We start from the raw sequence: 27847 nt of genomic DNA on the forward strand, positions 1-27847 counted from the left end.
TGTGGTGCCAGCTACGTAATTGAGCCCCTCTATCTTTTTGAAAACAATTTTTAAAAGCTACAAGGTTATTGTTGCAAGTTGTTAGTAATGGGAGAGAATAGTTCATGAAAAATAGGAGGCAAATTGTTGAAGGAAAATATGGATGATGCATTGTAGATTTGCCATGTAACTAAAATTTTGGCTTGTTATTCAAGTTCAAGAACTTATTAACCTCATCCTAATTGGTGAAATGCAAAGTTTTGTTCGTATTAAATGTTGCTATAGCTTTCATAAGTAGGCATAACATTCAGAAAACTGAAGCATTATTATGCATAAAATGTGCATCAGGTAAGATGCTGTTTCTTCACATTGAAGTGTAACTTCTGATTTAATTAACAGATGAGTTTCAAAAACTACAAGAAGCATTGACTGAATATTGTCATAACTTGACTCCTGTATCAAGTTATAGACCATCAGTTGAAGAAATATGCTGTGCCCAATTCACAGGTAAGGTATTAGGATCGAATATATGTCCAACTGCCTCAAACTTTAATCTTTACTTATTTCATTCTCCAATGGATATTATGTTGTAAAATATAATTGAAGGAGACCCTTTAGAAGAAATGCTATTAATGTAGTATAGGTTGTCTTAAGGAGTTATATCTGCACAAAGTAATTCTGGTGATCAATTTGTGCAACGTTAATTCCACTACTTCTATAATCCAAATTCACGTAGCTCATCAGAACTCTGAGTTGCATTCTACTTTGGACCACTGATAATTTTAAATTGATATTCCTTATGATATGCATTAAATGATTTCATTTTCTTTTAATCTTCTGAGTTGTATCCTGACCTCATAACTTTTGGAAATAGGATTGTCTCAAATCTCTCCACCCATGATTTCTCATGAAGTTATCCTAGTGAATCTATGCTGAATATTGTTTGCAGATTTAATAACCTGTTGGATGTGATATCTAAAGCAATATACAGCCATTTTCCTTTGGGCTTTCAAGTCAAGTTATTTTTTATTGTCATTTTGACCATAACTGCTGGTACAGTACACAGTAAAAACAAGACAATGTTTTTCAGGACCATGGTGCTACATGAAAAAATTACAAGAACTACACTGAACTATGTAAAAACAACACAGAAAAAAAACAACACAGAAAAAAAACTACACTAGACTACAGACCTACCCAGGACTGCATAAAGTGCGCAAAACAGTACAGGCATTACAATAAATAATAAACAGGACAATAGGGCAGTAAGTTGGTGTCAGTCCAGACTCTGGGTATTGAGGAGTCTGATGGCTTGGGGGAAGAAACTGTTACATAGTCTGGTTGTGAGAGCCCGAATGCTTCGGTGCTTTTTCCCATATGGCAGGAGAGAGGAGTTTGTATGAGGGAAACATGGGGTCCTTCATAATGCTGTTTGCTTTTCAGATGCAGCGTGTAGTGTAAATGTCTGTAATAGTGGGAAGAGAGACCCCGATGATCTTCTCAGCTGACCTCACTATCCACTGCAGGGTCTTGCGATCCGCGATGGTGCAATTTACAAACTAGGCAGTAATGCAGCTGCTCAGGATGCTCTCAATACAACCCCTGTAGAATGTGATGAAGATGGGGGTGTGGGAGATGGACTTTCCTCAGCCTTCACAGAAAGTAGAGACGCTGCTGGGCTTTCTTTGCTATGGAGCTGGTGTTGAGGGACCAGGTGAGATTCTCTGCCAGGTGAACACCAAGAAATTTGGAGCTCTTATGGATCTCTACAGAGGAGCTGTTGATGCTCAGCAGAGAGTGGTCGCTTCATGCCCTCCTGAAGTCAACGACCATCTCTTTTGTTTTGTTCACGTTCAGAGACAGGTTGTTGGCTCTGCACCAGTCTGTTAGCCACTGCACCTCATCTCTGTGTGGTGACTCGTCGTTCTTGCTAATGAGACCCACCACAGTCATGTCATCAGCGAACTTGATGATGTGGTTCGAGCTGTGTGTTGCAGCACAGTCATGGGTCAGCAGAGCGCACAGCAGTGGACTGAGCACACAGCCCTGGGGAGCCCCTGTGCTCAGTGTGATGGTGTTGGAAATGCTGCTCCTGATCCAGACTGACTGAGTCTCCCAGTCAGGAAGTCTAGTATCCAGTTGCAGAGGGAGGTGTTCAGGCCTGGTAGGTTCAGCTTTCCGGTCAGTTTCTGAGGGATGATTGTGTTGAATGCTGAACTGAAGTCTATGAACAGCATTTGAATGTACATGCCTTTGTAATAAATTTTGATGATTCTTTGTATGTTATGTTTCTGTTTGTGTTTTAAAAGTAATGTGTGTTTGTTTTAATGTGTATCGGTGCATTTCAGATGCTTCTGGCCTCTCTCTCTCCCTGAACTCAGCATTGCGCTTAGGAATGGTTCTTAATTTCATTTGATCAGCCAGAAGCACTTTATATCTGGCCTCTCAGTTTTACAAAAGTCTTACCTGGTGTACAAGCAGAAACCTTATTCACTTGCACTTAACTTCAGTAAATAATTTTTTCCCTCTAAACTTTGTTTTAATTTGCTAAACTTGAATGTCTTTTTTCTGATTTTATTTGTAAATTTTTAATTCTAAGGTAATTACTCTTTTTAGTTTCTGATTAAAAGCTACTGACAGTGAACAATGCCTTCTGAAGGAATATTTTGTTAGATGATTGGGGATTTCGGTGGATGTAACATGAACCCTGCCCGAAACCTGCTGTAACTTTCAGAATATCTTCAGTATCTATGGCTTGCTGTTAGGAGCCACATCGTTATAAAATCTTTACTTGACTTTAGATATTATACTGAAAGTGAATGCAAGGTGCAGATTGTTTGATCTATTAGACCAGTTTTGATATTGGCCTTTTTTTAAAAATGTTATTACTCTTTTGCTGTATTCCTAATCTCACTGTTCTCTGACTTGCACTTTGAGGGGATTATGTATTTCAAAGCTTTGTCACTATTTAGTTGCATGTTTCTTGTTTCCCTGAACATGTTTCACCACTTGTTTTTATTTTTTATTGTCACATCTGAGGGTTAAATTTATCCACAGAAGGTAGTAGGCATTATGGAACAAGATGCCAGAAGAGTTAAAAGTGGGAACAATTACATTCAAAGACATTTAGACAAGTATATGGATAGGAAAGATTTAGAGAGTTGAGTCAAAGTAGGCAAATGGAATTAATATAGACAAGCATCTGGTTCAGTATGGATGCATTGGCCTGAAGGGCCTGGTCCTATATTGTATAATTCTGTGAATCTGAATGTCCATTTACTGCCTCCATCCTGCCAGTCTTTTTCCAATTTTTATTTGATGTTTGCTGAAGATCAACTTTTATGTGAATAACACTATGATCTCTATTTCAACACAATAAGCCATTTATTAAAACATAAGGATAGTCATTAACATTGAGATGTTTTCCTGATGAGCTATAATTTTTTTAAAAAATTATTAGCCTTTTTCAGTAAAGGTTATTTGGGGAAAATAAAATAAAATAGTATAGCCAATAGGGCATGGTTTCACTGAAAGGGTGATAGAATATTTGAATATCCTATAGACAACTGATTCTTGGAAAATAAATACTAAGTTGAATTTATTCAGGCTTTATAAGATTCTAAGGCAAACAAAATAAAATAATAGGTTCTGGTAAGTAATTTTAGATTGTTTCAAGACTTGAAGTTAAATGGATTTCATAATTGTGTAATTGAAAATATAAACTTGAGCAGAACAATATTGAAATTCAGTAAAAGTTGCAAAATTCAACAAGGAAACAATTAAAATGCTTAACACTATTGCACTTAAGATAACTGATGCAATAGTTTTAAGAAATAATTTTTTTGTAGCAAGCAGATTGAGCTATGCTGATGAAGAATTATTTGGAGATTAAGCAAATAGGAAAATGTAGTTCATGGTGTTGTCATTTATCTTGCAGAGGATCACAACTGGTACAGAGCTGTTGTGATATGTTACTTCCCTGAGGATATTGCTCTGGTGGGATATGTAGATTTTGGAAATGTTGAAAAGCTTCATTTGAGTCACCTACGTCCAATCAAAGAAGAACTGCTAGAATTGCCAAATCAGGCATTGAAATGTGCTTTGGCTGGTGGGTACACAATTTCAGACTTGGATGCTTTATATAGAACTTTACCTGGATATTTGAGCTGCTGTTTTTTTCTAAGTAATTTAGCTTATTTTCTATGCCGATCACTCAAGATAAATTTGCCTGCTCATGTAAACTGCACTTTATTTCTGTCACAGCTAATCTTTCATTTTGCAAAATCACTACTACCTAGCTTTTTTTTAAATAGATATATATATATATATATATGTGTATATATATATATATATATATATATATATATATATATATATATATATATATATAGTTGCCCTCAAAAATACTGAACAGGTTGACCACCAATTTTCCAGAAACTGATGGTTAATTCAGATGAAATTACAAGACTTGATTTACTGGGTGGCCACCAGATGGCAGTGTGTATAGCACATGCTGCATGATGCAAGACTCGTTTTGGCAAAAGCATGTTATTTTTATTATTTACTTTGCACTTGGTAGTCCCAATATTTTGTGCTTATTTTATTTTATTTTTTACATAAATTTAACCCTAGCTATAGCTTCTAAGATAAGTACCAGTGGTGATGTCAAACGTAAACATCAGTTCATATTGATCCAAGAGAAGGTTGAAATATTGGAGAAAAAAAACTGGACCAAGGTGTTTCTGCATAAGCTGTGTGATTTGAATGGTATTAGTTTGTTAACTGTGTATGATAAAAAGCACCAAAGAGAAAAAACTACAATTCTATGCAAATGGTGATTTGCTAAAGCAAATGAGCATTAGAAAAACTGAAAGTCGGTAAGAGCACCAAGCATGATGAAGCGATGATTGACTGGTTTCCCCAGTGTCAGAGTGATGGAATGGACTTGTTGGGCAGTATCACAATGAACCAAGCTAAGTTGTTCCATAAAGAACTTAAATTAGAACATGTATGCAACTATACTGAAGGATGGCTTCAGAGTTTAAGTGCCATGGAATTTCCATGCATAAAGTGTCTGGACAAACAGTCTGCAAGCCATGAAGAAGCTACTGCATATGTGGATGAATTTGCAAAGCTCGTAGCTGACAAAAATGTCAGTCCTGAGAGGTATAGAATGCAGATGAAATTGTATTATACAGGTGATGCATGCCTAGGAAAACATTAGCAACAGAAGGTGAAGATCCAAGTAGTCTTAATGCAGAAAATCTATGTGAGTGGATGATTGTCGACAAAACACCTGTTGTGTGTCACCTTACGGACTCTGAAATTATAGACAGTGTTCTGAATGCTGATTTAAAAACACTGCAAGTGATGATGGCAGCAATGATGATGAAACGGATGAAACTGAAAGATTTACTATTGACACGTTAATTGAATTGGGTGATTTAGTCAAAGGGTTAGAGAAACGTACATACGTGACAAAACAAGAGCTAATGAATTTTTATTTGATTCAGGAAAAATTACATAGGGAGAGATCAAAACACAAGAAACAACTTTACCTGGTTGAAATGTTTAAAAAGATAACAGAAACAACATTATTTGTAAGCACAGTAATTAACAAATTTACATTTAATTTCTCTTTAATCCTTTTTTTAAGCTTCTACAGTCTATTTTTGCCATTATTATTGCATGACCTCTTTTAATCCAGTAAAAATGTTAATCCTGCAAGGCTCGAGAATTGAGGGTGCCAGAGAATTGATGGTCAACCTGTATGTTGAATAAATGTCTGTTGAGAATTGAAATCATTTGGCAGTGCCCCATCTGATCAGTGAGCAGGATATATCTATGTGCCAGTTCTTAACATTTTTTCCTCTATTAGAGACATGAGACTGCAAATGTTGGAATCTGGAGCAATAGACGATCTGTTGGAGGAACTCAGCAGGATGACCAGCATCTGTGGGAGAGGGGAGGGGGGTATTTGTTGAATTTTTTGCATCAAAACTCTGCATCAGGATCTGATACAGGGTTTTGACCTGAAAAATTCAAAATTCCACCTAACCTTGCCCCCAACAGATGCTGTTTGGCACATTGAGTTCCTCCAGAAAATCATTGCTTGACATTTTGAAATTGTGGAAGTGAGTTTAGTGAAGTTTATGACTAATTGACACATTAGCCCAACTGAAGTGATTTGTGACTTTCAAATCGTATGTTATAATGAATGCTTAATTTTAATATGACCTGTGTTCATGAAGTGTTTGTCACAAATGAATGGCTAGATTTTACATATGGGCAAGGTAACTGCAGTGGCTATCCATTTTTTTTAAATATTTTTATTGAACTTTACATATATTTCACATATACAAATAGACAATAATTAAACTAAATAGTGAAACGTGTCCTCATGTTTTTCACAATTGTCAAAGGAAAAGAAACATAACATTTCACATACTTCACAAATTTAACAAAGAAACAAAGAAATAAAATAAAAGCATATCAGAAAAGAAAACCGTAGAAGCACTCAACACACAGCTATTTCAAAATAGTTCCCACACATTTTCAAATTCTCCTGCCCTTCCTCTGGTTATGTAAGTCAGTCTCTCCAATACAATACAAGATGCCATCTCCTTCACCCATACATGTATCGAAGGTATATCCATTTTTCTCCAAGATAAAGCTATCATCTTCCTGGCCTGCAGGAGTCCAAGTCAATTAAAATGACTGTTTTGAGCTAACAGTAAAGTTCTTTGGATATATACCTAGTACACACATTTTTGCTCAGTGAGGCACCTTTACTCCAACAATCTCGGATATAGTCTGAACAACTGTTTTCCAGTGTTTTTTTTTTAATTTTGGACAGTCCCAGAGTACCCTTTTCTTCTAAACATTTAACCCAAGTGTCTGGGAACTCAGGGGACCAGCAGTTCAGTTTGACCAGGGTAACATAAGTTCTCATTAACCATTTGTATTGTAATAGCTTCATTCTCGTGTTAATTGATTGTTTTTGGGCTTTTAAGCATGCCATTTCCCACTCAGTTTCTTGTATGTCCTCTTGAACATCCAGTCTCCATGCCTCTAGCCTGTCAATGGTGAACTCCTTATCATATGACATCAAAGCTACATAGAATAAAGAAATCTGACTCCTCCCCTTTAAGTTTAGAAGTGTGAGATTTTCAAGATGTGAATAGTAGTGGTTCAGATATTAAGTGCTTATATTTTGATAGTATGAAATGTTTCAGTTGCAAATATTTTAAAAAGTGTGTTTTAGGAATATGGTACCCCCCCCCCCCCAACCTCGTTATATGCGGGGGATACGTTCCTCGCAGTTGGAGCATAGTATGGAGACACATAATGTGAATAATTATTTAAATAGAGAAAACAGGGATGTGTTCTGGAGGGCTTCCTAAATATGTTTTATCTGTAATTTATTCACATTTTCATACTAATATGACACAAAAGCAGTACCACAAGGCAACATTTGTATAATAGTTCATCAATTTACAGTAATAGTCAACGTAATAGGGCACAGGGGTTTAGTGAATGGTAAACTAAGAGAGACTTCATCTTACAGTCTCCTTTGGCATTGGAACACATAAGCAGAGTCAACCTATCCTTTGCTGCCTTGAAACCTGAAGCAGTCTTTTCATCCTTAAGTGTGAGTGTATTTCGAGATTAGCTTCCAAAAAAGTCTGGTCTTGTCTTCATTAAACACCTGCTTTGGTGTGATGCCTAACTCAGTTAACATAGCCCACAACTGCAAAGGGTAGCGTTCAGCAGCTTTGTGGTCAGCACTAGCTTGTTCACCATGCACAGCTAAGTTGTGAAGCCTGTGACGATTAACGAACTTGGAAAACCATCTCCTACTTGCATTAAAGCTAACAATATCACTTGACACTTCCTCACTAGCCTCTGAACAAAGGCGACCATAAATTTCCAAAGCTTTCACACGAAGATGATCAGATCTGAGTGTTGTTTGTTTCTTTGTTTCATGCTCAATGTACAGACTCAACATTTTCTCCATTTTTGTCATAATCGGGTTACGCACTTTGGTAACAATCTTTGAAGACACTTGTGATGAATCAATCACTGCACTTTTTATTTTCTCAGCATTTTTCTTTGTTTCTGATCGTGTACTCACCCAGGCCGAAGTAGCGTCCCAGACCTGTGTTACCTTCACCTGATGCAGTCCTGTTTATAATTTCCAACTTTTTTTCAAGTGTTAAAGCGGTTCTTTGCTGCTTGGCTGATGGCCCAGGACTTGATACGATTGCACATCTACACACTGCCAAAACCAATGTGAGACTGGCGGGAATGAGACTGAGGTGTGCGCACAGGACTTGTATTGACAGGAAAGCGATGCTTCTTGTCCCAAAAGCCTCACATAACTGACAGTTTTGGACGCATATAAGGAGAAGTTGGTAGAAATAGGTTTGACCATAACTGTAAACCGCGTTGTCTGAAGACACATATAACGAGGATAGGGTGTACGTCTGACACAATTGATCAAATGTAATAAGGTTACCATTCATATAAAGGTCCTCTATTTTCTGCACACCTTTGACCAGATTCTGAAACCACCATCTGCTCTTCCTGCCCTGAAGTATGTATTGCCCCATATTGGGGAGAAGCGGGAGATGGGAGGAGTATCTTTAATATGCTGATGTGTTTTATACCAGATGTCAATAGTATTTTTGAGGAAAGGATTCTCGGTTGTTCTTTTCAGATTTCTTGGGTCTGCAGAGTATAGATAGAGCTTTAATGGAAGGTTTGGTACTGATGCCTGTTCAGTATCATCCAGGCTGGAAGGGCCTCCACTGAGAAATAACAGAACGTAACTGAGCAGACCAATAACACCATTTCAGGTTGGGGAGCCGTAGCCCTCCCCTTTCATTAGGCAGGTGTAACAGCCTAAGACTCAGTCTAGATTTTTTATTATTCCAAATTAATTTACTAAAAATACTATTAAGCTTATCAAAAAATGATTTTGGTAGTGGGAGAGGAAGTGATGAAAAAGGTATAGAAATTTTGGTAATGTATTCATTTTGATCATGTTTATATGGCCAATCGTTGATATGGGTATTGTTATCCATCGATCCAAAGTCTCCTTCGCTTCGCTGACTAGTGGATCATAGTTTGTTGGGACGATTGTTTTAATTTCAGGGGTAATTTTGACACTAAGGTAGGTAAATCCTTCCTTTGAATTTATAAATGGGGTTTTTATGACTGGTTCCAATCTTTCTTCTTTGTTCAGAAATAGTTTTGATGATTTTGAGTTATTAATGTTATAACCAGAGAACTGCCCTATCAATTCAATCTGTTGCATTAAGTTTGGAATACTGACAGATAAATTTGTTAAAAAAAGCATCACGTCGTCAGCATATACGGATATTCTATGTTCCTGTTCTCCTAGCTGGATGCCTGACAGGCCTGTCTGCATTCTTATTGCCATAGCCAGGGGCTTTATGGCCAGTATAAACATCGGTGCCAAAGGACATCCCTAGCAAGTAGATCGCTCCAAGATGATTGGTTTAGAAACTATTACTATTTGTTAAGTCACTGGCTATTGGATTTGTATATAAAATCTGAATCCATTTAAAGAAGTTCTTTCCAAATCCAAATCTAAGCAATACATTAAATATGGCCATTCTATTCTATCGAAGTCCTGCTGAACTGTATCCCTAGTGTCAAATTTTTCATGAATTATGTTAAAAACTCTTCTAATATTATGAAATCCTTGGTGTTTTTGCACAAAACCATTCTTATCATTATGAACTAGCTGTGGGATATAAAGATCTAATCTTTTTGCTAAGGCTTTACGAAGTATTTTTGTGTCCGATCCAATTAGACTTATCAGTCTAAATGAGGAGCATTCTGTAGACGGTTTGCCAGGTTTCAAGATCAGAGTTATCATTGCCAGCCTTAAAGAAGGGGGGAGAGTTCCATTCCGATAAGATTCGTCACACATATTTAAGAGCAGGACTAGTAATTTTTCTTGAAATGTTTTGTAGAATTCAATTGGTAGGCCATCAGGCCCTGGCGCTTTACTACTGTTAATATTTTGGATAGCCTGTGATATCTCTTCAATTGTTATACCTCTATCAAACTCCTTTTTTTGCATCTTCTGTCAGTGTCTGGAATTGAAACTGATCAAGAAGTATGTCCCATTCTTCTGAGGCTTGGGGGCATTCTAATCTATATAAATGTTCATAAAGTTCTTTAAAACTGTTATTAATTTTCAATGGGTCTACTGTTAGGCTTCCTGAAGAGGTTATTAGACTGTTAATTGTTCTATCAGACTGTATTTTTTAAATTCTCCATGCCAAGAGTTTCCAAACTTTTTCTCCTTGATCGTAACAAGATTGCTGCAGCCACATTAAACTTTTTGCAGCTTTATCAGCAGTTAATTTATTATATTTTGCTCTCAAAAGTAGCAGATCTCTTTGTTTTGTTGGATCATCCCTTTCATTTAATTCTGTCTCTAAAGATTTAATTTGTTTTTTCAAAGTTTCCATCTTTATTTTTTTGTTGTTTGGCCTTAGAACTTGTATAACTAATGATTTCTCCTCTAATATATGGCTTGAATGCCTCCCATCTCGTGCCGACATTAGTTTGATCTGTATTTAATTCAAAATAACTATCTATTTTAGTTCCCACAAATTTAACAAAGTCTGGGTTTTGTAGCCATCTCACCTGAAATTGCCAGTTAGGAGGACTGTGAATAAATTTCTTTATATGAATGCTTAATGAAATAGCACCATGGTCACTTATTACTATGCTATCATACAAGCAACTTTTAATCTTTGATAAGAGCTCTCTTGAGACAAGAAAATAATCAATACAAGAACGAGATTTACATATACTTGAATGACAAGAGTATTCTATTTTGCCAGGGTTTTGTTCTCTAGTTACTAGTAGCTTTCTCGTCTTGCTCTGTCGATGGAGTGTTGATTTTCAGTTTTTGGGAGCCGCATCTTCGGGTGAAAATATCACAATCCTTGATTGTAGTCATTTTTGACATAGTCCGAGTTCAGCTGGTATTGTTAACTTAGAGTTTTAAAGTTGTTTAGTGCAAGGTTGTACGGAGTCTCCACATTAAGCTGCCATCTTGGTTCGGGGCTCCATAGCGCTGGCTATCCGTTGCGAAGCTATTGTAGACATGTTTGAAATGGTAAAATCTTTGTCGAAAGATCCACCTTTTCAGTTGTCTTGAAATATAAAGAGTATTAGTTCCCTAACAAGAGAAAATCTGCAGATACAAGAAATCCAAGCAACACACATAAAATGCTGGAGGAACTCAGCAGACCAGGCAGCATCTATGGAAAAGAGTACAGTCGACATTTCGGGCCAAGACACTTCAGCAGTCCTGCTTGAAGGGTCTCAGCCTGAAATGTCGACTGTACTCTTTTCCATAAATGCTACCTGGCCTACTGTGTTCCTCTACCATTTTGTGCATGTGTTGCTAGCATTATTTCCCTATTAACTAAACTCATTTTTAAAAAAAATTATTTGGGATTCATGGTATTCTCATTGCTAAAAAAAAATAGAAAAAAGATCAAGGATCTCGATTGAGTGTGTGGTGAAGGTTTTAAATATTAGGATATACATACTTTGACTAAGAGAATTAATTAACCAGTATTTTGTAAAATATGGAACAAAAAAGATTTCAGAGAATAATGAAAGAAATTATAAACTGTATCAAAGAAGCTATCAGATTTTTCTGGAAATGCAAGCTATTATATGAAAAGAATGTCATTATTAAATCTTCAAAAAAAAAAGCAGCATGGAGATAACACACTTATTCTGTATCAACTGATTCTGTACAAACACTCAATTGATTCATTTGTCTCATGAAAACCCTCCATTGTAATTGTCTCCTGGTATCCAGAAGGCTGAGTTCTAGAAATTCATATTGTACTTTAGCTTACATTTTACTTTGAAATTGCCCGTCTTAACAATGAGTAATAGTATTACGATTTTTGCAGAGGTAGCCAAATGTTCTATTTAAACTATTAGAATTTCCTGCTTTTAGTGCTATAGGAATGAGTGAGATAACAAATGCATAGTCTAAACATTGCTGACTTTGCATACTGCCTAATTTTTAAATGATATGCCATTTCTTTGTCTTTGTTTATAGATGTAAAGCCATTACATGATACTTGGTCTTTGGATGCCATATTAAAGATGAAAAGTCTGGTGATGAATAAATGCCTAAAATCCAAGACTGTAGCAAAGAAAGAGAACATCTCAATTGTGGAACTTGTAGATGAAACAGCAAATCCCATTATTAATATCAGTGAACAGTTAATTGCTGCAGGGATGGCTGTTAAAAATGTTGAACAAATAACTCCCATTTTGGAAAACAAAACATTGGTTAGAAGTAAGTTAATTATACATTTTTGGAATAGCACTTCGTTAGGTATTATTTGACACTGTTAGGGCATATTCTGGAGATATGGAATATTGCAAATATTAATTTCAACAGCAACTAGTCTTCAAATCTGAATGTGGATTGTAGATTGAATTTAAAATGTAGCTCAGAGCAATGGTATTCCTAGAGCTGCAGATTGGGGTTGACTACAAACCAGGAAACACCCCATTGAGGTATCCGCATATTCCGCAGTAAGCATCCTATTCAGGTGAGATGTTTGCATGTGCATGAATGTATCTTGAGACAGTGGTGATTAGCACTTATTTTGGGAGTGTTGTTGTGAAGATGTAGGTATTTGAAAAATAGTATGTAACTCAAAAGAAGCATTAGAATGCTTCGTAACTATAAAATTGTCCTGTTATTGCCTTTATTCTTTTAACATATCAAAATGTGCTGTAATGCTGGGTTCAGGGAGCCTCTCTCGAGTGACTCAAGATTGTGTGTGCTGAATAAAGACTTTTTTGTATCTATCAGCCGCCTCTCTGGTGGCTTCATTCGCAATCACAGCACAAGTATAAAATAGCACCTTGAGTAATTTTAAGACTTATTTATTGTTGTACCTTCCAAGGTTCAAGACTGAAATCCATTAAATTAGCCTAAAGATGAGTCAGTATACAGAAATTGAAGAATACATATAGTTTGGCTTAAACTGGCTTGGGTAATGAAAATGACATCTCTTAATAAATGGATAACTTAGTTAATACACATCATTGAGCTGGGAAAACATCCTGTAAAGGCAGTTGCATTTTAAGTCATTTTTTAAAAATTCTCACAAGTAGCATGCTAATTTTTTTTTAAATTTTGGTTTTGGTTATTTTTAATATAATCATAGCCAAGAGAACTAATCATTTGCTTTCGTCATTTCTGTACTTGGATTACTCCAGGTAAAATGCATGCAAAGTTGTGGAAGACTGTGGAGCTGCCATTGAACTGTATAGTACCCATTAAGGTGAAAGAAATAATCAGTCCTGAATTTGTCTTTGTTCATGTTATTGGCACTCAAGGTAAGCAAAGAGGAAAAAAAACTAGTTATAATGTAATTTAAAATTCATTTTTCAACTTTAAAGCTTTAGCAAAATTCCATCCTTTCATTCCCCCAACAATGCCAAAAATATACTATATGTTTAAATCTCTTAAATCCATTTCTTGTTTATATTTGAATTTTGTTTTATTTTGATCATGTTAAAATTACAAAATAAGATCTTTCTATCAAAGAGATTTTGCATAACATTTTACAAAATAAAAGCTTGGACTGAACAAGTGCATTAACATCTCAAGATACAAGTTAGTTTAATTTCATTTCTGACCCAACCTGTTCCAATGACAAAACTTCAAAAGAAATCATGATGTTACATGATTTTAAAATTCCTTGAGATTTGGTGTAATTGAAGTGCTTTTTCTTCACAGATTGGAATAAATTATGCTCATTGAATATTGAGTTGAATGAACAATGTAGAGCTCAACCAGATAATTCTGTATTCAAGCCTGAAGCTGGTGATGCTTGTTGTGTAAGACTTTCAGGTAATCAACACTAGTTTTTAAATGGATTATTTAAAAAAACACTTAATTTTAATTCCAGTGCACTGGTATGCTTTTCTATTGTGCCTTTAAAATCTCAATATTTTTTGAATGTATTATGAAGCACAGTGAGGTATAAATCAAAGGCTATGATTGTACCATGATTAAGCTACAATCCTTAAATTCAAGTTTGTTGTCATTCAACAGTTCACATGTATACCACCAAATGAAACAATGTTTCTCCAGACCAAGGTGCACAATATAGTACATAGAACTGGCACATAATGCATAAAGTAATATTACCACTAGTAAATTAACAAATAATGTGCTTTTGAGACACAAATTAAACAGTAAACAATATAACGGTACTGGCACTTCATGCATGATGACTCCGGCTGTGGCAGGAAGTTCAATAGTCTTACAGCCTGGGGTAAGATCGTATTTCCCTTCCTAACAGATCTTGTCCTATTGCTACAGTACTTCCTGCATGATGGTAGGGGATCAAAGAGATTGTCAATGATCCCTCCCATCCAACCAACAATGTTAAGGGCCCTGTAAACGCTGTACTCCCAAAAATTATCTCTGGATGGAAACGAGACCCTGATCATCTTCAGCAGTCTTCGCATTCCTTAATACAACTTTTTTTGTTTGGTTTTCTGGTAGTTTTATTAACCAAGTGAACTAGAGTCGAATGTCCCTATACCAGTAGAGTACCAAATAAATAAAAACACAAAATGCTGGCAGAACTCAGCAGGCCAGACAGCATCTATGGGAGAAGGTAGTGATGACATTTCGGGCCGAAACCCTTCATCAGGAGGCCCAAAACGTCGTCACTACCTCTCACTCCTGATGAAGGGTTTCGGCCCGAAACGTCGCCACTACCTTCACTCCTGATGAATGGTTTTTGTCCAAAACGTCATCACTACCTCTCTCTCCTGATGAAGGGTTTCAGCCCGAAACATCGTCACTACCTACCTCCCATAGTCTGGCCTGCTGAGTTCTGCCAGCATTTTGTGTTTTTATTTATCTCCAGCATCTGCAGATTCACTCGAGTACCAAATAAAGTTGTCTTTCTTTGCTATGGAGAGACAATGTAGTGCTCTTGTAAATTTATTTTATGCTTAGTATAACATTGAAATTAATTTGTTACAGAATCAGTTATGCAGCAGTGAAAAAAGCATTTTGCCAAAACTTATCCATGCCAATCAGGATGCTTTCCTCAGCTAGTCCCATGTACCTCAAGCTTCCTATTCATGAACCTATTCAATTATCTTTTAAATGCTGTAATTGTGCTTGCCTCTGGCATCTCCTTTGGCAGCTCATTACAGATACTCTGCAACCACTGTGGAAGAGGGAAGGGAAGAATGCTCCTAGGGTGTCTTTAAGCTTTCTCCACACACCTTGAACCTTTATTGTTATAGACTCCCTTGTAAGAAACACTTAATCTTCTCAGAATCCTCAGCCTCTTCACTTGAGGGAAAAATCTACCCATCTTTGTATTTCAAGCAACATTGTTGTTGGTCTTTTCTGCTCCCTCACTAGGTTAATCAAATCTTGTACTCCGTGATCTAGTTGATGAAGGCAACTATGCCATGCACAGTGCAAGTGCATTTAATTATGCAAGTATACTATCCTGCAACACACCCCAGGACCATGCTTTAGCTACCCAAATTGTTTTGCACTTGCCTGAGCTAAATTCCATCTGTCATTTCTTTGTTTAATTTTCAGTTGATTCAGATCCTGTTGTCACCTTAAACAAGTAGTTCGCTGTCCACCTCTCCACCAATTTTCTATCATATACAAACTTGCTAATCATGCCACCTACATTCTCATACAAATTGTTTGTTTATGATAAACAACAAGGTACACTGGCGCTAACCCATATGGCATGACATATCACTGGTCACAAGCCTCCAGTTAGAAGGATGACTCCTCCACCACTTTCAGACTCCTTCAACCAAGTCGATCTTGTATCCAGTTGGCTAGCTGACCCTACTTCCCATGTGATCTAACCTGGAACAGTTTACCACATGGAACCTCATCATAAATTTCGCTAAATTCCATGTTTTTCCCTCATTAATACTCTTTTTATCTTTTCTTTAAAAAGATCCCATGCACTAAACCAGTGCTGTCTATCAGGAATCTAGGAATTATTTGAAGCTCCTAATTTCACCAAATTAAATTGTAATCTAATAGGTTATTAGTAAAATTTGAAACCATAGAAAGAGGGAAAGTAATGCTAATATTCCATGTTGCCCTGCTCTACTTTTGACTACAGTAAAATCTGATACTTGAATACCATAATATTCATGTACAATAATTTGTGTTTTAGATGACAATTGCTGGCATCGTGCAATTGTACTGAATTGTTGTGGATCAGTATTGAAAGTCATCTGTGCAGATTATGGAAATGTGGAAACTGTACCTCTTGAAAGGGTAAAATATATTAAACCAGAACTGTTGGAACATCCAGTTCAAGTTGCAAAGTTTTCACTAGCAGGTAATTTAGTAGATTGCAGTAGCGTGTTTCCTTGCTGTGTTTAATAAATACACATTTGTGTTCTATGGAAACTGTTGCTATGATTAAAATGTCTTAGCTTTTCAAAAAGATTTTAAAAACTTTCCATAGTAAACATCCATCATCCATTCAGTAACCAAGTAAGTACAGCACAATCATAGAACTTGTGCAACACTTGCACATCTTGCATTATTGTAAGGGTCTCTAGGATTACATCAGTATTTATTGAGGTTTCTTAAACATGCAAACTTTTGATGCTGTAACTTTTGTTTCAATCCCAATTTATTTTTGTGATTGCAAGTAATACCATAATTCTACAGTGTTAACCTTATTTTTTATTAAATATTCCTTAATAATTTTGCCTGTTATTAGAAGGGTCTTTTGGATTGCATCAGTATTTACTGAGGTTTCTTAAATACAGATTTGCATACAGTGTCCAATTTAACCAGAGATTCAAAATAAGATAAAATTGTTCTTAATGTTGAATATCTTGTCGCAATCACATTGTGAGAACTTGCTAGCTTGGTGGGGGTGTGGTGGCTGTTGTATACCAATACTTATTTAGCTACCAAATATATTTTAAATTCCATTTTGTATATATGTAGATGATAACAAATGTGCTTCATTTTCTGAAATTAATGCACTATTTTATCAATGCTTTTTAAATATTTTGAGATTGCTGTAATCTGGGAACTGGATCATATGATTTTTCGGATTTGAAGTGATAGAGAGTCAGTGAGTTGAGCGCAGAGGCTTATGACCTTTAAAGACGCAGTTTGTGGTGGCAGAAGAAAGGGTAACAAAGTTTAATGCAAAGCCTAGATGCAGTTTACATAATAAAATACAATACTGTAGAGTTATTCTCTTTATAGATCCCTTAAAAGAAATTGAATTCTTATTGCCATGAGGTTCTTGGAAGCTGAGTAAGAAGAAATTGCAAGCTATTGTGGTTAGTCATTGTAGCCCCTTTGCCAGGCTCGCATACAAACTCAGCTTGTTAGCTGACTGTGACTCTGCTAACAACCATCTGACTCAGCAGTGAAAAGACCATCTTTTACAAATGTGTATCTAGGGTCAGTATGATTTGGGGCTCAACCAGACACGAATGTCATGATGTTCCAATTAAAGAAACCTCGATTTGAGTGAATGCTGTGTAAATACTGCCCATACACAATTATCGGTAGGCAAGAAATAACAGATTGTACACTGCATAAAATTATAAAGAAAGTACATTTACCTATTTCAGCTTTATCATACAGTTAATAGGTAAAAGAAAAGGGCCCATTAGAGTTGAACCAGACCAATGTGCATATAACTTTGGAGGTCACGCTGGAGTATTTGGGATGTATCTCGTACTCACGCGCTGGACCCACTGTCTACGTGAAAGCATCCAGCACATTCCGAACTTCCCTTGAAGTCCATCTTGAACACCCAGGCTCTCACTCAGGAGTTTTGGCCCTTGCTCCCTGGAGCCATTCATCTTGCACAAAGCACTTCTTGCAACTAGGACTCTCCACCCAATGGCATTCTATGACATCTTCCCCTCTGTTCGCTCTGCAGTTCCTGCCAAAGAACCCCAAACCAGACTACTGTCCTTCAGAAAACTCTTCCCCACAATTGTCTAGAACCTTCTCTCTATCCACCATCCTGATTGGCTGCCTCACATTCCTAAATTGCACAGCATGGGTCCTTATTTTAGCCGAAGCCAAAATACACCTTTCCAGCATGGCACACTGCTTGAATAGAAAACTACTAATATAAACGACCTCACAGTATAGCAGTAGAAATCTTAACCAGGGCATTACATCATATGTTAAGAAGATTTAAACCTTACTACTTTATGTACATATCAGCTATCTTACGTATTTATATTTATTGTTTTATTATGGTGTTCTTTATCTTAGTGTGTTTTTTTATATGCTGCATTGGATCCAGAGTAACAAATATTCTATTCTCTACACTTGTGTAGTGGAAATAATAAAATAATATTAACCAATTTTGAATCTCTTGCATTCCCAACCCTTAGCTTTTGAGAGAAGACTACTGGACCAGCATTCATCTGGTATTGGACTAACATTAGCCTTCAAGACTCTTATAGCTGTCTCTAGGGTAATGGTCCTTGTGTGTATAGATCCTGTTTTTACAGCTTGTTACGGTTCAACTTATGAGTGCCCTTTTGTTGGACCAGATGAGAATCATGGCGTTGTGGCCAATGAAAAGAGCCTAGAGCTTCTGAAAGGAGGTAGAATAGGCAATCACAATAGTTCAAAGAGAAAAACATAAACTGAAGACCATGCTACAACTGATTGAATTATTCATGGTGACTTGTATATGGTTTGCTTCTCAAGTTGGGTTTTTTTGTCTAGAGTATTATAAAAAAGTCACAATTATTTAGAAACCTTAGTTAGAAAAGGCATTTATTGTTTGCTGAATTTAGCATTTTAGTGGAGAATGGAAGCAAAATGGTGTCTGGCCTGGGGTTGGTAGACTGTGTGGGAGAGAGGAACAGGGCTTGCTTTGCTGATGTTTTGTTGCTTGTCTTCTGTTCTGGAGAGCATTGTGGGCATGCTGTATGGCAATTCTTGCAGGCTGACACCCCCCCACTCGACCTCCCACATCCCCATCACCACAACCACATCCTTCAGTTGTGTAAGTTGTTCACACAAGGGATGCATTTCACTGCACGTTTCAATGTACAAATGATAAATAGAGCTTAATCTAGTGATACAGTAGAAACATTAATAGTTATTTCAATGTTTTTCTATTCTGTTTTAACTTGTGATCATTTCACTGGTCAATTAGTGATACAAAGACTGAATAAGTCAAAAATAAAACTTTAGCATACATTGTGTGAATATATAAATGAATGTTAGGATTAAGCATTACTTGAACTGTGAAGGACTTGGAGATAATATCAAATGTCATCTAATTTAATCTCCAGGAATATGTAAACTATATTTGATAGACTTATCTTAATTCTTTAAGTTAAATGCCCTCAAAAAAACAAAACAATGCAAGGCAATTATCAAACTTTAAGCTTATTTTGGTTAGGCATCATCCTCTTGGCCAGACTAACTGTATCATGTTTTTCATTTGAATGTTATTTTCCATTACACAAACTACCATGAATTTTGTACCCTTCATTATATTTCCAGTTCTGAACTCCTTACTCTCCAAGTACTGTTGCATTATTACCATGGTGCAAACTATTGGCTGAAGGGAGTAAGACAGTCCAGATAATTTGGAAAAACATAAGAGCTGTGAATAGACTGGATGAAAATATCAAGGTTACCATGATAATTTGTATAATCAAGAGCAAGAGCAGTAGTGGCCTTGGAATGTTATCTTCAAGCTCTTGTCCTTGTGGCATAGATTTACATCTCTGTGTACAAAGTTATTATGCTATTTTCATCAGTAACCAACATTTCATACATATTTAAGTAACTCTCAAATATATTTAGATGTTGAACCAGAATTTGATGAGTGGACTCCTGCAACCAGCAACTTCCTCAGAACTCTTCTGCTCGATAAAAATGTTTTGGCAACAATTAGGGAATTCGATGGAAATGTACACATTGTTGAATTGATTGGGTATTTTGAAGGTGCTGCCATTAAGGTATCTGATAAGTTGGTATCGGAAGGTCTGGCTAAATCCTCTGAGGAATCAACTAAAGAAGGTAATTACTTGTACTTTTGATAACATTGCATTCATTTGGAATGTATCCAGATGTTTAAAAGAAAAATCTTGTCCAGTGAAGTGTGATGCTACTTCATTGTACAAAATACTTTTCTCTGTTCCTCCTCTCTTACACCACCCACCTTATTAAATTCAGTGAAAGTTTCCATATTTGGTAATTATAGGAATGACCTTACTATTTGGTGTGAATACTTTGAATTGGAAATACTGATTTATTGTCGTTCATACTTCACTTAGCATCAGATTTCAGATATGCTAAACACAAAGTCAAAAACTTCCTTGGTGATGCTTGATGTTGTCCATATAGTCCAGCAGCCCTGGCTAGATGTGGTAGAATTGTTAATAGTAATCTCACTTCCAGAGCTCTTTACCTCCCAAACTGCCTCATCTTAGCTTTGCATCTTATTGCCTGTGTTCTGCACTTCTACATTCTGATAATTGCTTTTCGCTTGTACTACCTCAATGTGATGAAATCTGTAGAGATGGCATATAAAACAAAGCTTTCTACTGTACCTCAGTGACAACAATGTGACAATAATTAATTTATTCAAGGATTGTATCAGGATACAGACATCCTTTGCTAGAATTGAGACTAAAACTGCTCCAGGTATGGTCTCAATGTCCCTAATTAATTGTACTGGTTATGAGTCTTTTCTTTTCCTGAAGAGAAACTGAATGTGCTTGTCAGTGAACATCCCAACAGCTTAAATCAGATGTTTCTCAGACCCTCTATCTCTTAGTTAGAAATCAGTGCATTTTGACTTGACTTAATAATCAGTGATTATTAAAGGATTGGACACGCTAGAGGCAGGAAACATGTTCCCGATGTTGGGTGAGTCCAGAACCAGAGGTCACAGTTTAAGAATAAGGGGTAGGCCATTTAGAACGGAGTTAAGGAAAAACCCAGAGAGTTGTGGATCTGTGGAATGCTCTGCCTCAGAAGGCAGTGGAGGCCAATTCTCTGGATGTTTTCAAGAAAGAGTTAGAGAAAACTCTTAAAGATAGCTGAGTCAAGGGATATGGGAAGAAGGCAGGAACGGGGTACTGACTGTGGTTGATCAGCCATGATCACGTTGAATGGCGGTGCTGGCTCAAAGGGCCGAATGGCCTACTCCTACATCTGTAGTCTATTGTCTCCTTATCTAACTGATCTTTCAAACAGAATTGAAGTATTACAGTAGATTAAAATGTTCTGTAGGATTTGGAAGAAAATTTTGTGTCAATTTTTGGGTGTTTATTTTTAAATTGATATCTCAGCAACTTCAACTGCTATCATTGCTGACCAGCAGGTGGATAATAGCAAAACTTCAGATTCATTTCTAATTTTACACTTAATTTAAATTTAGCATGATTGGAAAGAATTATCTGCTAATTGATGCAACAACCAATTTGCAAAGGTTGGTATTTATTAGAAACACAGCACTTACATTTTAAGTATGACTTGCTCTTACATGGTACATGGCTTCTTAAATGTACTCTCCAGTGGCCACTTTATTAGGTACATCTGTTCACCTTGTTAATGTAAGTATATTCCGTAATCAGCTATTTGTTGCAGCAACTCAATGCAGAAAAGCATGCATCTATGGTCGAGAGGTTCAGTTCAGACAAAACATCAGAATGGGGAAGTGACTTTGAACATGGAATGATTGGTGCCAGATGAGGTGGTTGGAGTATCTCAGAAACTGCTGATCTCCTTGGATTGTCATGCACAACAGTCTCTAAAGTTAAATGGTATGAGAAACGAAAAGCAGCAGTTCTGTGCGTGAAAATGAGAGTGGTCAGAGGAGAATAGCCAGAATGGTTCAAGCTGACAGGAATGCAACAGTATTCAAATAACCACGCATTGCAACAGTGGCATGCAGAACAACATCTCTGAATGCACAACACTTTGAACCTTCAAGTGGATAGGGTGCAGCAGTAGAAGACCTTGAACATATAGTACACTCAGTGACCACTTTATTATGGTCAGGAGGTACATAATAAAGTGACCACTGAGTGTGCACTTCAAAGGTTAGCTCCTTGCATTTAAAGGAACGTTAAATTTCACACAACACACACAAAATGCTGGTAGAACACAGCAGGCCAGGCAGCATCGATAGGGAGAAGCGCTGTCGACGTTTCGGGCCGAGACCCTTGGTCAGGACTCACACACACCTAGTTGTGAAAGAAAAGATTTCAAGGTAATGAAATAAGACCATAAGATGTAGGAACAGGCCTGTTGAATCTGCTCTGCCATTTCATCATGGATGAAAAACTATATTGAGCTGTGCTTTTTTCCTGATTTAAACATGTAACTGTTTGAATTTCATCTTTCTTCCAGTTCAAACTCAGAGAAGTTGCTGTTGCCGAAATCTTCAGAGCAGTGTAAGTTCGTTCTTTTTAAATACTGGCAAGTGGTATTCTAGTTACAAATATTTCTATCCTTTTTTTGGTTTTGCAGGTAGCTACTTTTAATTTCCAGACAAGATTAATGTAATGTAGCACTGTATTAAATCTAAAATATTGTCAAAATGTAAGCCTAAATTTTTAAGTATAATTTAAAATTTACTCCATATGGGAATTGCATTGGAATGGCAGTGAAGATGGTACTTGTTTTATATAGAGATGGTTAATTTTAAGTTAAAAGATGAAGAAATAATCAAAGCTAAACAAAAAAAGGGGCTTTGGTTGGACTGAGGGGTTTAGAGGTGATTGTACAGAAGGTGAGGACATTTGTTTAGCATAAAGACCATAATCTATAGGAGTAGAATTAGTCCATTTGGCCCATCTAGTCTACTCTGTCATTTCATCATGGCTGATCCATTTCCCTCTCAGCCCCGATCTCCTGCCTTCTCCCCGTATCCTTTCATGCCCTGATTAACCAAGAGTCCATCAACTTTTGCCTTAAATATACCCAGTGACTTGGCCTCCACAGCCACCTGTGGCAAATAATTCCACAGATTCACCACTTTCTAAAGAAATAACTCCTCATCTCTGTTCTAATTGAGCATCCTCTATCTATTCTGAGGCTGTGTCCTCTGGTCTTAGGTTCTTCTACCATGGGAAACCCGCTCCACATCCGCTATATGAAGGCCTTTCAATGTTCAATAGGTTTCAATAAGATTCACCACCATTCTTCTGAATTTCAGTGATTACAAGCCCAGAGCCATCAATTGCACCTCATACAATGAGCCTTTCAATCCCAGAATCATTTTCGTTAACCTCCTTTGAACCCTCTCCAGTGTTAGCACATTCTAAGATAAGGGGCTCAAACTTGATCTCAATACTCCAAGTGAGGCCTCAGTGTCTTATAATGCCTCAACATTACATCCTTGCTTTTATATTTTAGTCCTCTCAAAATGAATGCTATCATTGCCTTTGCCTTCCTTCCCACCAACTCAACCTGCAAATGAACCTTTTCGGGAATTCTGTATGAGGACTTCTAAATCCCTTTGCATCTCAGATTTTTGAATTTTCCTGTGGTAGGTGATATGTGAAACTGGGAGAAGGGAGTGGGGTGAAGTAAAGAGCTGGGAAATTGATAAGTGAAAGAGAGAAAGAGCTAGAGAAGGGAGAATCTGATAGAAGGTAGAAGACGATGGAAGAAAGGGAAGGGGAAGGAGCACCAAGGGAAGGTGATGGGCAGGTAAGGAGATAAGGTGAGAGAGGGAAACAGGAATGGCAGAATGGTGGGAGGGAGGCTATAACCGTTAGTTTGAGAAATTGATATTCTTGCCATCTCTAATTGGATCCCACCATCAAGCACAACTTACCCTCCCCCTCTTGCCATTGTAAACAGCTCAAAGAAGTAGAGTCTTGCTTTTCTCTAAGGGAAGCTGGGGTAGCTTCATGATCCAGGGTTCACTGGTTTCTCCAACATTATTTAAGTTCGGTTTTATTAACTGCACTTCACCTTGATGTTTAATTTGGACAATATTTTGGGGGGTTCTTTTGGTTTAAATATACTTTCCTGCATTCTACATTTGAACATTGCAGTGTAACACCATAACTAAATTATGGAACACATTTTAATTTTCATAAATGCACTTGCTAACATTTTGATATTGCTACTTGCATCTTTCCGGAATTGAATTGTCAGCAAAAGATTTAACTGCAATGCTTAAGTTCAGGTCTTTACACTTAAAAGCTTATTTGACCAACTTTGTCTTTCATTCCATCGCACATTTGTAGCCCGAATTCCTTTTCCTAGAATCCTTACAACTACAAGTTTTGATCAACTATTTCTTAAGCAATGGATCACAGTCAAACATTGAACATTTTCTTTAAATTAAAATTAATTAATATTGCACATACTAGATTTTGTTTATTTATACTCAATTTGGAGGCCAATTCTGATAGATAAAGGCATCTAGTTGATAGATGAGTCATTTGTATTTGTTATTGAATCGTCATCTTTAACATTCTGACGCAATGATGTTTAATTGTAGGTGGAAGAAATCAAGCAACAACTTGCAGTGCTAATGAACAAAAATAATGCAACTATTATGTGATTAATAAAAATGAAGATAAGTCTACATTTCATTGAAAGAATATTTAAATATTGTCCTTTGGCATGTACAGAACAATTATAAAGAAAGCCCATTTTCATTTATTTTATGTTCTTTATATATACACTGTATTATTTCTTAGAAGTTTAAAACCTGTTTGAAAGCAAAGCCAAGGTGAAAGAAATGAAAAGCAATTGTCTATTAGGAAGAAAGGCGTATTTACAGATTATTCAGAAATTTTAACCTGTCAGAAAGAGAAATCATTCCTTCATTGACCATAGCCAGAAAAATCTTTATAGTAATCAGATCTTAATAAAGCACATTGTCATGTCCTTGATACCTTCCTCAGTTGAGAATACCTGGTTACATTTATGGAGCATATCATCCAACATGTTTTGGATGGTGCGATGAGCAACTGTAACATTATTGTTTTTACTTAGCACATTCAGTCATTCAATGTCTTTCAAAGAATATTGTCATAATAAAAACTGCAATTCAATATTTTCACAACTTCAGGATGTACCAAGCTCTTTACAGTCTATGAAATACTTTTGAAGTATGGTACTGTTATAATCTACTTTTGGTTGATTTTTTTTATTATGATATTGCTGCCCTGAAATGCCAGTCTAAGTTGCACTGGCATTGCCACTTAATGGTATTTCTTTATAACATGGGTTATTTTGACTTATTCTGTCCATGCCAACTCGGTGAACAGTCCCATTCCCTCTTTTTCCCAGTAACCTACTTTTCCACATTGCCCTCAACTCTCCTAAGATTTTACCTCTTGGGTATATACTAGGGACAATTTACAGTGGCCAATTAACCTACCAGTCTGCATCTGTGGGACATGGGAGGAAATCTGTGAGTCCCCAGAACATGCAAAGTCCATATAGACAGCAGCTTAGGTCAGGAAATCAGAGCTGTAAGGCAGCAGCTCTAACAGTGGGACCATGGTGTTTGATTAAAAGCAGATTTCAGATCTGAGGTCTGCTTGATCATTGTTGTTATAACCTGAGCCTGTTTTGTGTTTTACAGCAGTGATGCCACTGAATTGACACTTTTTTGACCTCTGTTAAATTCTACAGCACACCTTTTGAAATTTTAGTTATAATTCATAATGAACCAGGGCAAAGTTCAAATTTCAATGTGGTTACTTTTTTAGAAATAATTCTCAAAGGTAGTCTTCCTAGAAGCTACTTCTGCCTGAGAACTTTGCAATTCGGCTGCACTGTCCACCAGATCGTAGCTTTGTAGTATTGCATCCTGTTATTAGGAAGATAGTAGAAGCAAGCTTCTCAGCATTCCTGATGCCCAATGTAAGTCTTCCTTACTCCTATTCAATTTTAGGAAGGATTTTTCATTCTCTTAATACTAAATTCCAGTAAGACAGAGCTAATTGTGCTTTAAAGATCAATAAGCATAAAAAAGGAAAAATGAAAGGGAAATTAAATGTGAACTGTCTTGCCATATTTATATCACACAAAGAATTCCATAATGGGTTATATTTTTCTTTATCTGTTTGCTTTGTGACTTCATTTAACCATGTGAACTGCTCAGTGTTTTATCTGCTGCTAATGTGATTTGTACAATTAAAAATGGAACTATTAATCATTAAAATATGACCTAATATTGAAGACTGTCAGAAGTCCTTCCCATTTAACACTGCTAAATCTTCGTGTCATACATTTAAGGTATCCAGTGCTCATCTTCATGATGGCTGATAACTACTTAAGAAAAGCAACATTTAAAGATTTGTAGAATAAAATGTCAATAACTGAAATCAATTGCGTAATGCCAGATTGTTTGGAGGGAAAATTCAAGTTGGCAGCCAATAGCTTTTAAGCAAGTCATTGTGACTGAACCAGATGATAATAAATACTCATTGGTAAGTGGTAACAAGTGAACTACTGATGCTAATACCGTTTCTTGCCTGATAGTTATGTATGTTTATCTCTTAGAAATCAATTGCATTGTCTGATATTAACAATAACAGAAATCTGAGCCATTTCACTATTTATTTTAAAACTTCAATTTTCTAGTTAGTGTGTTTTGCTAACTTTAAACATTCTGCCTGCATTTATTACTTGATTCAGCCAACTATTACCTGATTTTGAACCTTGATGTTGATTTTTTTTGTTCCTAATGTTGGGTTTGCACATATGAATAAAATTTTTGAACTGTTAACAGTCAACATGGTATTTTGAGGGCTGTGTTTTACTTTGGGATAGCATGAAAGAATCTGGCACATACCTTTAGTGATCAAATTCTTAACATTGATATACTTGTCATTTTGTGCAAGCATGGAGCCAACCATTCTAATGACTGGGTAACTGTTAAACATTGCCTGTAAGGCATAGGCTGAATGGCCTAATTTTGCTATCAAGTTTGCTCTGCCATTTGATCATGACAGATTTATTTTCCTTCTCAACCCCATTCCCCTGCCTTCTCCCCAAAACCTTTGATAACGTTACTAATCAAGAAACTGTTAATCTCTGCTTTTTAATATATCCAATGACTTGGCCTCCACAGCTGTCTGTGGCAATGAATTCCACAGGTTCTCCAACCACCAGCTACAGAGATTCTTCCTCATCTGTTCTAAAGAGACACCTTTCTATTCTGAGGCTGCATCCTCTGGTCCTAGACTCTCCCACTATTGGAAACGGCCTCTCCATGTCCACTCTAATCTGAGTCTTTCAATATTCAGTAGCTTTCAATGTGATCCCTTCCCCATTCTAAACTTCAACAAGTACAAGCCCAGAATCTGATACATTAATTTTTTCGTTCCTGGGATCATTCTCATAAACCACCTCTCGACCCTTTCCAATGCCAGCACATCCTTTCTTGGATATGGATACAACACTGGTCAAATGTGATCTGACCAGTACCTTTATAAATTCTCAACATTACACCTTTGCTTTTGTATTCTAGTCCTCTTAAAATGAATGTTAACATTGTACTTGCTGTACTTACTACCAACTCAGTCTGCACTAGGACTTAGTTTACTGATTTCTCTTCCCATTTAGAAAACAGTCTGCACCATTCTTCTTTCTACCAAAGTGCATGATTGTGCCTAGTATTCCATCTGCCACTTCGGTTTTCTCTGTTTCTTTGCACATTCTCCCAATCTGTCTCCTGCAGACTCCCTGGTTCATCAACACCACCTGCTCCTCATCCGCTTGCACTAGAGTTACAAAAAATGTAAATAAGTAAACCCAGATAAAGTC

At 36.6% G+C, this 27847-nt stretch overlaps 1 protein-coding gene across 1 annotated transcript; it reads left to right on the forward strand.

Moving 5' to 3' along the window:
* Positions 1-412: 412 nt before the first annotated feature.
* Positions 413-27704, forward strand: tdrd1 (tudor domain containing 1). Its single transcript, XM_073027805.1, has 9 exons — positions 413-486; positions 3917-4087; positions 12110-12352; positions 13288-13407; positions 13811-13924; positions 16254-16421; positions 19901-20116; positions 22457-22500; positions 24564-27704. The coding sequence occupies exons 3-9, from the start codon at positions 12157-12159 to the stop codon at positions 24624-24626; spliced, it is 921 nt and encodes a 306-aa protein (XP_072883906.1). The 5' UTR covers positions 413-486; positions 3917-4087; positions 12110-12156; the 3' UTR covers positions 24627-27704.
* Positions 27705-27847: the final 143 nt, after the last annotated feature.

The sequence above is a fragment of the Hemitrygon akajei genome, chromosome 23, assembly GCF_048418815.1.
Source record: "Hemitrygon akajei chromosome 23, sHemAka1.3, whole genome shotgun sequence".
NCBI lineage: Eukaryota > Metazoa > Chordata > Chondrichthyes > Myliobatiformes > Dasyatidae > Hemitrygon > Hemitrygon akajei.

What these genes read in the sequence shown, in the direction of transcription:
- tdrd1 (XM_073027805.1), top strand. Translation starts at nt 12,157, where the DNA reads ATGAAAAGTCTGGTGATGAATAAATGCCTAAAATCCAAGACTGTAGCA. An exon ending in AAACAAAACATTGGTTAGAA is followed by an intron (nt 12,353 to 13,287) that starts GTAAGTTAATTA and finishes GGATTACTCCAG; the next exon opens with GTAAAATGCATGCAAAGTTG. An exon ending in TTGTTGTGTAAGACTTTCAG is followed by an intron (nt 13,925 to 16,253) that starts GTAATCAACACT and finishes TTTGTGTTTTAG; the next exon opens with ATGACAATTGCTGGCATCGT.